Source organism: Morone saxatilis, unplaced genomic scaffold (assembly GCF_004916995.1).
Source record: "Morone saxatilis isolate NCDOM2014 unplaced genomic scaffold, NCSU_SB_2.0 Contig3, whole genome shotgun sequence".
NCBI lineage: Eukaryota > Metazoa > Chordata > Actinopteri > Moronidae > Morone > Morone saxatilis.
The window spans coordinates 13,437,098-13,449,227 of record NW_023339873.1 but is presented as its reverse complement, the minus strand read 5'-3'; the positions used below and the strand labels follow the sequence as shown (position 1 = coordinate 13,449,227).

The 12,130-nt window shown below is 42.9% G+C and overlaps 1 protein-coding gene across 1 annotated transcript in view; it reads left to right on the top strand.

Annotated features, from left to right (window-relative positions):
- The first annotated feature begins 6,664 nt into the window (after positions 1 to 6,664).
- kif26ab (kinesin family member 26Ab) overlaps positions 6,665 to 12,130 on the top strand; it is a 65,297-nt gene continuing 59,831 nt past the window's right edge. The window contains exons 1-2 of the mRNA XM_035673721.1: positions 6,665 to 6,965; positions 7,196 to 7,411. Of these exons, the coding sequence (XP_035529614.1) occupies positions 6,903 to 6,965; positions 7,196 to 7,411 (279 nt within the window). The 5' untranslated portion in view covers positions 6,665 to 6,902. The remainder of the gene's footprint in view (positions 6,966 to 7,195; positions 7,412 to 12,130) is intronic.

Genomic DNA, 12,130 nt, shown 5'->3' with positions numbered 1-12,130 from the left:
TATATATATATATATATAATAGTGTCAAAGAGCTCTGAATATTGTGACGTTACTTTATAAAGTAATGTTGACTCTTGCTAGAGATAGAAGTGTATTCATGATATCTGAAACAGGTTACATTTACATATTTTATTTTTATGCAGCCACCCCTGAAGCAAAAGGTTTAATTTCCTTCTGCTCAAACAGGTGTTACAAAAACCCAGTTACCTTTCAGGCTCATCCAGCCTGTTCCACTTGCTGATTGTCAAGAGTTGCATATCTCCCTTTTGTAATGTAAAGGGGGAATTCAGACTATTGTGTGAGTCAGATAAAGTCAGTTTCTGTGTTCTCTGATGTATTTTGATCGTTTTCTTATATCCTTTTGCAAGCAAATTACTTGTTTCACTTTATTCATCTTTGTTGTGTAACGAGTAAAGGGTGTTAAACATTGCTACTCTTGTTTGATATAATTTTTAAATGTAAGTCAATTGTCTTTTACACTTTAATGTTATCATCTGTAAGGGAATCCACTGTGATTACACTTCTAAAGTGCAAAAAAAATTGTCCTGCTGTTTTCAATGCCATTAGTGTCTCAGTTTTGTATTTGAAAAAAGTGTGAAGAGAAGAGCGTGTGTGAAAGGGATGTAACGGTTCTGTGGTGAATAAAAAGTAACCTCATATTTCAAAGCAGTGTCCTGTGATTTCTACTGTGTTGCACCAAACCCTGAAACTCACATGAAACCGTGCGTGTGCCGCTCCTGGCTAAATGTTCCTGAGCAATTTCCGATTGGACATGGTTTTCTGTATGAATTAACGCATGTCTAACCACTTGGTGGAGGTCATTTCTCTTGGTGTGCATAAGTTCCTTTGTGTTCTCTAAAGAAATGTGTTCTGAATAATAATTGGATAGTGACTGCGTCAGGCCTGTAGAAGAGACAACAATGAACCCCAAACGTAGAGCCTGTCTAACACATTACTGTATGAGCTCTTACTGTCTTGAATGTGAGATTAATTCATCAGAAATTAGACATGGTAGAAGACAAAGTTGACATAAAATTCCACATGTCCATTTAACATCTCAGCCTGCAGAGGCTGGTATTTGCTATCTCTGTCTTGAGGGCGGCTGCCCCATCGTGCTCCTTGCTGGTGGAACCCAGCTTATCCGGTTAGACCAGCATGGGCCTCATTCCTCCCTGAATGAAAGACTTGTATGAACCTAGCCCAAAACACTATATAAAGAGCTCTCAGCTCTGCAGTCAGTCAGTCTGGGCTGGGATGACACCAAGGAGACACCACCGCACAAGGACAGCTCTCACCTCCTCTGGGTAAGCACTCTTGACATACAGCTTGTAGTTTTTTTCTGAGGCCTTCTGCTTGTTTTTGTAGATTTGTTCTGTAAGGTGTAAGGGTCTGGAATCTGCTGCGGTGATGCGTTTACTGCCCACAGATCGTTTCAGTAGACTAATTCTAGCTGCTGTTTTTTTTTTCTTTCACTAGTGGAATCAACAGTTTGAAGGACGGACTTTGCCCTGAAGAAGTGTGTGGTCTCTCTGATTAAGTGGTTCTCAACAGTTCAACAGTTCTTTGAGAAAATTGTGAAATGTTTAGGACCACTTGACCAGTCAGACAAATGCTGTCAGCTTGGGGAAAATACTGCCTTTGAATGGATCTTTTAAAAAAAAAGGCAAGCATCTTTTAAGGCATGACTTTTAGAATGATTTTAATTCAGTTGTGTGATTTTCTCTCCTTTTTTTGTTTCCTTAATGTCTCTGTCTTCTACTCCCATTGTGCCCCCTTGTGTTGCAAAGCCAACTGCAGTCCAGGAACTGCAGGGGGCTGTAAAAAATCATCAGGCTTCAGTAATTTCATTCTGTTGGCACACATACAGATTTTTAACAGCTCTGCTGTTGCAGTAATACCGTCATTTTTTTTTATTTTTTTTTTGCTACTTTACTGTTCATATTATTATATTATATATATTCAGAAGTACTGATTAAAAAAAGTCAAAAAGAATCATTTGTCTCTGTTGAGTCCGTGTGGGATGATGGACAGTGAGTCTGCAGGGAGGGATGGTCGCTGTCCAAAGTACTGAAACTTGCTGCTATACGGTAAATATCGCCAAATCACTGCATCTGCTGTCATTTTCCATACAACCTAACAAACCAGAGAAGATTTGGGTTTTTCTAGGGGGTCAATGTAGGTAAACAATTAGACGTGTGAACTATTCCTGCTTTTATTTTTCCCTGTTACACTGATTAAACCACTCATCAGACTCAGTTAGACTATAAATACCTTAATTAAATTCTAAACACACACATTTCTGTACTAGTTTGGTGGGAAAATCTGACCTAAAGACTCAAAAACCTGACACAACTCGAGGAAAGAAAACCCGAACGCCTTTCCCCTCAAGGTATAGGCTACTTTATACTGCATAAATGATTCATGAAAGCACTGTGCGCCGATTATTCCCCCTTCTCCTTTCAGACAGCCCCCTTCTCCTTCTCCCTCCTTTGATCTCCTCCATGCGCCAAGAAACTATCAATATTTGCTAAACGTTTCTCACAAAGCCTTGTCCGTGCACCGGGAGAAGCTGCAGAGGTCTCGCAGGCGAGGGGATAAGACATAGGAGAGGCTTTAATGAGATGCCCAGAGCGATTTCCCTGTGCGTGCGCAAGGGCGGCAGCAGATGTAGCGGCACACACAGTCCCAGGGGACCCCCCCCCCCCCCTTCTCGGAATTTCATCAGCGTCCAGGGGACACCCAACCCAGACCTCTTCCAGCGGGGAGAGCTGGGTGACGGACGTGGTAAATCATCTTTACTATGGATTGTAATTATCGGGTTTGCTGACAAGGCCCCCCCCCCTTCCCTTCCTCCCTCCCCACTCCACGTGCAAAAAGTGTGTGTGTGCCTGTATCCATGTGGGGTGATGAGTCGCGTGGTTTGCCAGGTGTTTGTGTTGGGATCAAAAATAATTTATTCATCCCTAGAATATTTATTATCCCCCCCTCTGCTCAGCTGTAGCATCACTGTTGCATGAAAGTCTAAATCTTGGGGGTTTTAATCTTCTCTAAACTGCTGAAAAATAAAAAACTTGTAAAAGGGCCCCCCCAAACTTTTCTCCCTGTCCCCTGTGCAACACTGATCAGATCCGACATATTACTCTCCTACTGCACACATGAATTTATTTATTTCATTCATATATTTATTTATGCAGTTTAAATCAAACTTTTTGAGTCAGAAGTGTCAAATGATTAAAGAAAGAATCCACCCTGAATATAATTTCCCCTTAGCGATTCCACTGTATTTGTTCAGTTAAAGCAGCCCTCCACTGATTGTACACTTCAAGATCAGCTTACCAGTCATAATTACTAATAAAATCTGAAATATTAACCACATTGCACGTTGCATTATGGGAAATGTAGGATACAGTGTTTTTGAAGCTTGGCACACACTGGGCAGGATGTCTCACCCTCTGCTGCTTAGCTTGTATTAAAGAAAATCTGTTTCCTGAGCCTCCTACAACATTACAGCTACACTAAATCACAGGACTATCCCTTTAAATTCCCAAAGCAATGAACTAAACACTGATTCATACAGCTTTTGTTTGTGCTGTCACGATTGAAACGAACCTTATTTGAATGCGGTTTCCAGCTGTGAATCAGCAAATATGTCCATATTTCAGTGAAATCACCCCGGGTGCTGTCACACCGTCCCACTGCTCACCGTCTGTGGAGCTGCTCCATGGATGACATCAGTCTGTGGCTCTGCTGGTGAGCTGCAGGAGAAACTGCTTCAAATTCATAACATTAAAACTGCTCTGGGACTTCTGTTGTGGAGTTTTACCATTTAAAAAAATGTAAATGTAAAAGCAATATTCACATTGTCTTAAATACTGCACAGTCAGCCTAATTGCATCGACATGATGGCTCCACCGTTCAATCTGTGGCATAACTGGCCTCAGCCTGTTAGAAATGGTGAAGGCTATTCATTGAATATCGATTAGCGATCATAAGATATTAAGAGTTTTAGACATAAGATGCATTATTTAGCATATAGCTACACACACCTTAAATCATCAAGCTGCTTATAGAAGCTCACACAATAGTTGCATTCAGGGTTAGTTGATTATTTATTTTAAAAATCACTGCCTATAATTGATCATCATAGTAAGTAAATAAGAAATCCAATGTCTCCTATTGGATATTTGATATCCCCTATTCCACACGAACTATGTACAGTACATAAAAGATGATCATATAGGAGAAAGAAATACCATAAAGTAAGCTGTAATGAGGTCATTACTGCGTGCCACTGACACACTGTAAGTTCCCACATGAATATTAGAGGAATATTACCGGGGATTTGTCGGTAGGGGATATGGCCAAGATTGTCAGTGTGCTTTACATCTTCCTGTGAGGGGGGGCTGACAACGACGCACCAGCAAATCAGGTGGGAGAGCAGGTCATCACTGTCTGACAGGGGGGCTGAGGGGGAGAAAGAGAAAGAGAGAGAGGATGGCTGAGTGAGTGAATGAGAGAGTGGGGAGAAGGAGAGAGAGAGAGAGAGGCTGGAGAACAGAGAGCAGCAGACGCACAAGGTGCTCCTTCCCTCTCAGACCCGCAGCGCTCAAAGATCTGACATGAGCATCTTCAGGGTGGCTTGAAAAAGTATTTCACTGGATGTAAACCTTTTTTTCTTGCACGCCTGATGGATTGTATTGCTTTATTGTCTTCTCGGACTACTGGAAATTTGAGAGGTGGTTTTACGCACACGTGTGAGCGCTCGCTGTGAGTCACTGGATGTCCGGATTAAAAAACCTGGTGGATCTTTTTGGAGGGTACGAGAGAAATGAATTAGATGGATATACAAATAAAATAGGTTTCCCGAGGAGTGGAATATTGTCTAGGCTACACTCGCAGCCCACATGGCTTTGCCAAACTCATCGGGGTCTCCCGGAGCCGGGAAGCCCAACCCCAGCGTCATAGACCTGGGGACAATCTTCGTTGACTCCGACATCATATTTGGGTTTACAAGTCACCTGCTGAAGAGAAAAGCAAAGGTAAGAGTATCCTGAAGGGATGAAACACTGACATCTTCTTCTTCTTACATTTAAGAAGATCATCTCATGTTTCTGTTTTATCTGTGATAAATTAAATGGACAATCGAGATGAGACAGACAACTGATGTGACTGCTCTTGTCCGGTATTCAGGACCTTGAACAGCACCTCGCAGCATCCTCAATCCCCTCTCTACCTCTCTTCATCGTTGGATCTCACTCATCATCAGTTTGTCTCACTTTTGCAAAACTGCGTCAAAAAAAAAGTGTCAGAGATCAACTTTTATTCTAACTATTGCTAATGGCGCAAATAGCTCCTAAAGGTTTGTCAGAAATTGGATAATTAAATTAAAATCCGCTCTTAATCAAAACTCAGCAGATTTAAATGTGGTTGATAACTTCAGGAGCGTGTGGACTCACTGAGGATTTATAATGACCATTCATGATCTTAGTTTTCCGTTGCTTGACATACATCTTCAGACAATCCTTTTGCAGCCTCAAACATGGTCGCAGTCCAACTTGAAAACGGCTTTAAATGAAAATTTAACCGGTTATACTTTTCAGTCTACCCCGCTACACCGGCTATAATTTTTTACAACTATACTATAAGTTTTACAACCAGCCACAAGAGGGTTTTCCTAAATAGCAATAGGCCTTTTGAGGGCAGGAAAAAGAGAAACCGTCTCGGGTTCTGAGAGCACCAGCGCATGTGGCCACCATCGCTTACATCACCCGCATGAAATATTCAAAGTTTACCAATTAAATATTTAATCTCAGTACCCCCACCCTTCCCGTTTGGGAGCTGCTGCTCTGTATTTTTGCCAGAGGATGGCGCCAGACACCAACAGCACACAGAGGTCGTCCTGCGCCTAAAAGGGGAGGCAACAGTTGCTGATGTTCCCTGAAACTAAGCAGCTGAAGCAGAAACCTTATGATAGGATATGATGAATGATGTGTTCTGGCCCATTGTTCTCTAAAGGGTTGGCCTGATGGACCAATTAATCCACACTCAATCGTCTGATGTACAAGGAGTGTAAACTTATCCATCTTTTACTGGTAAAATCTGTCAGTCTCATAGTCTTATTGGAGGGTACATATAATTCTAATTTTCTAAAAATGAGTTTCCTGCTGGTGGTTATGATCACCAAGAGGTGAGCTACCTAACCTCTCGAACTTCTCGTTTAAAATCAACTTAACTTTAAATCCAAATGGAGATCCCAGAGTTTCCAAATATACCTAAAATTTTAGGCGCAGTTTTTGAAAAATGTGTATAACATGATGCGTAAAACGTCTACCATGTTGAGTCTTTTAATGATGAAGCCATACAACGTTGAGTCTAGGGTTTAAGCCTTTTATATCTTCAACATAGAGCTAGAAAGCATACAGTATGTGTCACACTGCCAGACAGTGTGGAATAAGAGTATTTTCACAACCTTAACGCAACAAGAAATGAGGGCGAAAGTATATTTTATAATTTTATGGGGTTAAATTTGTAGACTACTATATCACAGATAAATCAGAGTGGGCTGTGGCATAATAACCACTCTGATCCTTCATTTAGTCCCCCCACCCTGCGCAGGAAAAGTTTTCTTCAGCCCTCCCATTCCAGGAGTAACACCGCCTCCTGCGCACCGCTGAGCGCCCTGATGTACCAAAACTCCTCCGCTGTAAACTTATGGCACACACTCACCACTTGCCTTCGATCAGCGGCTACTGGTCCAGTACAATCTGACAGATGACTGGTAACCCTCAGCCAGGTCTCCAGTCTAGCCTATGGCTCTGCCCCGCGTTTTTCAGCGGCAAAACCTCTGAGTTTGGTGTTTAACGAAGACGTTCTCCTGAAGGTGTAAACCTTGATTTGGGAGAATGAGTTTACTTGGGTGCAATGCAGCTCCTGATGGAAGTGACCCTAACAACCGCATGTTCACTGTAAGTGTCTCATTGCAAAAGTGTAATTAAGATTTGTGTCATTACCACCTAAACGCAAACGCCGCACAACTTGCATCTCTTTGGTGCGCACTTGGACAGGTGCTCTGTATTCAAACGGGTCGTCAAGGTGCAAACAAACAGTTGCACTCTCACACTTCCCCGCACTGGATGTGTGACCTGTTGCCATTCTTACGATTGAAGTTTAACCAAACTTTTTCCTCATGCTGAAGGTGGAGGGATGTCAGAGCGGAGAGTCTCCGGTAACCCCCAGGAAAAGACTTCCCTCTGCGGAGGACGCGCGGTGCAGCAGCCGGCCTCCTCCTGAGGGCGCCGGGTCGGTTTCCATCTCAGAGTCGGAGAAGGGAGGCTTTTGTCAGCAATGTCAAAGGAAAGTCACAGAGCTGAAGAAGCAAGCCCTTGCACTGGCAGACCAAAATTCATTGAAGGTTGGTTTAAAAACCTTTTCACACTCTTTCCTTTCTCATCTTTAAATTCAAACAATTTTGTTTAAAACACTGTGTTCACCTTGGCATTGATGTTCTACAGCATATCTTGTTAAAAGGAGTCAAACTATGGTCAAAAAGCCTACATGTGAGCTAGTTACAGTGACTGTACTCAGCTTTGGCACCAGCTTCTCAGACTGAGTGGCTGTACCATTTCTGTAGCACTACTTATAACTTTTGGCTCTTCTTGCACACCTGCACCTGCTCTTAACACCGATATCTATGGACAATGAAATCTGATCCTCTTGATGGTTCATAATTGTACCAAGAAAGCTCTCACCATCCACTTGAATTCAAATGCTGGCCTTGGACATGAAAATGGAAGCTTTTGAGACTTTGAAAGTGGCCCATTGTTTAGCTAAACAATGCTTATCTCTTTATTTTGCTGTTGGGTGTGGGGGGTCGAGAGAGTTGAAATGAGCGAGCCGCTCATGTTGGAGACTGAGGAGGAAGTTAAAGTCCCAGTCGACCTTCGCTGTGCATTGAAAGTGTTCCTGTATGGCTGCTCCCACAATTCCCACCGCTGTTAAATATAGGCCCTGAGACTGCTGTTGTTGTGGCGGGCTGGGTTTGCCCCCTCGGGTCGGTTCTCCTTTGTTGTCCCATTTTAGAGAGAGAGTCCCAAAGTCAGATTGGATTACAGCTCTTCAGGGTTCACCCCAAATCCCACAGCACCCGATGTTATTACGGGAACAGGTAGACAAGGGACAAGGTTCATTTCTGAAGCACCTGGGCTCCTTGTTCGAGACATCTGCATGTGTGGTCTAATCTTTGTTCTGAGCCTATCAGATCTATGTTCAGGTATCAGGTAAATCCACCCCGTAAACACATTAAGCATACCCCTAACCATTATCAGCCATGGGAACTGACCTCCCCTTTTTAGTGTGGGACCCTCCAGCAGTACTTTGTGGCCTTAACCAGGTGCTCTGTGTTGTAGAAAGAGATGGGAGCAGCCCATAACCCCCCTATTTTGCACTTGTTGATGGCTAAATTGGCCCTTAATTTTGGGGTGGCAAACAGTGATGGCAGGGTGCTTTTATTGTACCAGGGTTATGGTATGGACTGCTTCAGGTGAAGGATAATAAACTCATTGTCTTTGTGAGTTTGAGCTGCCCACCTGTTGGGCGTCATAGGATGGAGGCAGTTGCGGATGATTGCTTCCAAATTGCTTCCTCCATGGACGGAATAAGGTCAACGGGGGCGACTCAGGTGGCCTGCTAGTGTGTCTGGGATCAAGCTACCTGCTAGGGTCCAGGCCAGTGTTGTGTCTGCGGTTGTCATGGGAAAAAACGAGAGCGGAGACTGTTTACCCGAGGTCGCACTTCCCCTCCCTCCCCATCCGCCTACCGTCTCCCGTTTTTTTTTTTTGTGAAAAGGAAGTCAGTTGGTCCCCAGACATCCCTCTCCCCCTCACCCTGCCTGTAGACTTATTGTTTGAATACAGTAGTAGTAGTGAGTAGATAAAAATTCAAGGAAGAGTGTTTGGGTAGAATGAATGTGTTTTTATACATGAAGCCTACTAGAGGGAAAGTTCAGTGTTCGCACACACCGAAGCCTCCCAGCCAACTTTTGTGTTTTCCTGTTTGGGTCTAAAGGAAGCTGCTTACACTATATCCTGCAAGAAATTTAGGGAAGCAAAGGCCTAGAGATTTAGGTGAACCATGGCAATGACACGATTTTTGCACAGAAATCTCTCGGCCAGCAGTAGAAAACTTACGATGACAAATTATTTCTTTATGCATCCACATTCACTGGCAGCAATTAAATATTTTTCATGCTTCCTGCCTCTAAGAGCCTGCTTCATTTCAACTGAGCACAGTTTCTTTAGTTTGTGTTTGACAACTTCTTGGTACTATTTAAACTGCATTTATATAGCCCTTTATACTCAACATTTGCAGTGCTTTTCTAATTATAAATATTTTATGACATTGTGTTGAAGGGCTCAACATCAAATTAACTTTGCTGAAATTATGTCCTTGAGCTACCACCCTAAAGTTTCAGCTTCCGTGGCACATTTTATGTTATGCAGAGAGAAGATGATTAGAAAAACCCTTAGAAAAAATGCCCTTTTCCTAAAAGGAAAGGCAGAAGCAGTACAGACACTGACAACCTCCAGACTTGATCTAATCAAGGGAATTCACCTACTTAATTTACATAATTAAAACCTACAGTAAAGAATAACTTCAATAGTGAACAGCAGACAGTCTGGATTCAATAATTGTAGACTGTGCTTATTGTGGCTGGACACTGTGGCTAGGTGAGGTATGATATAAAGAAAGACGATCACTTAAACCTCAGCTTCAAAGAAACCAATTAGCTTCTTACTGTAATCAGAGGCTCAGTCAACACAGGCAGATAGGACCATGTGGCTAGATTAGATCCAACCACAGCTCATAAAACTGTTCTCTGCTTTTTGTAACTCTCTGACCTGAAATGGATACATATTTTCCTTGTGCCTGCTGATGAGATGAGAGCAAAGTGTTTTTTGTACCCATGACACGAACCATCTCCTGAAAAAGTTAAGAGAGTGCCAGTAACAACAATAGCCGATTAGGTTTGTATGGAGCCAGTAGCCCGGAGTCACTGTGACCTGTAAGGACTATAATTCCTTGCCCATGGCCAGGCTAGAGCAGCTTAAGCCCCTCACTCACAGTTTAGACAGGAACTCTGTCACTTGATATCTCTTTTGAAAAGGCTAACCTTAATTGTATTCACTGATCCATGAGAGAGATGACTTTCAGGGAGAATGGGAGCCAAAAAGACTGGATTATGTTGATGAAATATGCAAGGAGGTGCATTGTTCAGAACAAGCTGGAGGTGTACCAAACTGTTTTGGAAAATACACTTTTTTGCTTGCTTGGATGAGTTAGATAAGAAGATTGATACCTCTCTCTGTCTGTACGCTAAATATAAAGCTGGAGCTAGCAGCCTGTTCACTTTAGATTAGCGTAAAGACAGGAAATAGGGGGAAACAGCTAGAAACACCTGGGTCTGTGCAAAGGTAGCAAAAACACTAATTAACATTAATTTGTTTGATTGATCTGTACAAAAACCAAAGTGTAAAAATGACACATTGCAGTGTATGGAGGGTAAATGGATATAATAAATGTATTCTTACTGTTACAACTAAAGGTCTAAAAGTCTTTTAAAATTTACAAACCTAAAAGAATTTAAAGCAGATGTATTTGGGTCTGGTATGCTACCGAGACTGCAGGTCAGTGATAAAGTCAGCAGTGCTAACACCCACTCATAAATACTGAGGCCTATGAATATACAAGCAGTCTTGGACCTTGTGAGTACACTGACTGATTAACAGAGAACGTCCTGCAGGGCTGCGAGGGCTTGAAGATTTGGATTAAGTTGAGCTCTTGGAGGTTGAGGTCAGTTGCAGCCAGGCCTTACCTTTCTGGTGACCTTTGCCCTCTGGATATGGGCAAACTGAATTTAGGATGAAAAGCTAACCAGGTCACCATGGAGATCAAGGTGTAATAAAGTAAAATGTTGGTAACAGAGCAAGCCGCCAGCTAATCATGAATACCACGCGCTGCTGATGTATGCGCACTGTGTCCAAGCCTATTATGGATGGTGTGCCTGAGTGTGACTATGAATGCGGCTGCAGGAATTAATGTACCGTGAGGCCTTTTGCCAGTTTTTTTCATGTTGAATTCATAAATTATGAGACCAGTAATTCTCACAAATGACTCATTTGGATTCATGTTTGATTTGCTTCTGCTTTGTTCCTCATTTGACCCTTGATCCACTTTAAGTGCACTGTTGTTATTGAATCCAAGTGTTACAAATCAGGTTTTGTTTCCCAAAGCACTGAAGAAAGGAAATTAATCAACCTGACAACATGCAACAAATGCTTCCTGGCCAAAACGTCAGTGACATTGTACGATCTTGAGTTTGTTTGACTTTGATTTGTGTGAAATAAACACTTCTTTCTACACAGTCACTTGTGTGTACGTACTGTATGTTGCTTGCTTTCCCCCCATTTTCCTAATACATTCTGTGCCTGCTTGCTTGCCCACTTACTGATATGTGTAACTGTCAAAAAAGAATTGGGGCAGAGTGTTTGGTTGCCATGGCCAAGGAGCCAGCAGGAACCTTGCTTTGTTGATAATAGTACTGTGCATAGTGTGTTTACAAGAGAAAGGGTTCAGGAGAGACAGGGAATAAGTGGGTGCTGGTAAATGGCTGCAAGTCTACCTACCTGGCTACTGTTTCTCAGGCGAGTCTGTGTTACCTGTCCTTTGTTGACTGACCTCTGACCTTTCTGTCAGCTCTCCCAGTCTTTATAGTGGGTTAGAGTTTCAGGGGGAGTGACCTGGGCTGGGACAGGTGTACGCTGCCAGATTCGCTGCAGGAGGGCAGATGATGGGACAGAGTGACTGGCAGACGGATGGAGGGAAGGATAGAAAAAAGACTGTGTGAAAAACCCCTCCGGTTGTGAAACTTGAGCTAACGTAGAGTTAAAACAGAGCATGACCATATTATTCTATTCACCTCTAAGCACCTGAGCCCCTGAGGCTCTTTGTGATGTGTGTGTTGCGTGCCTGTGTGCCTGCTCAGCAGTGCATGCACTCCAGAGAGTCTGGGAAGAGATGAGAGACGAGAAGGGAGAATAGAGGAGACTCTGGGCTGAGCTCCCCCCCCCCCCCC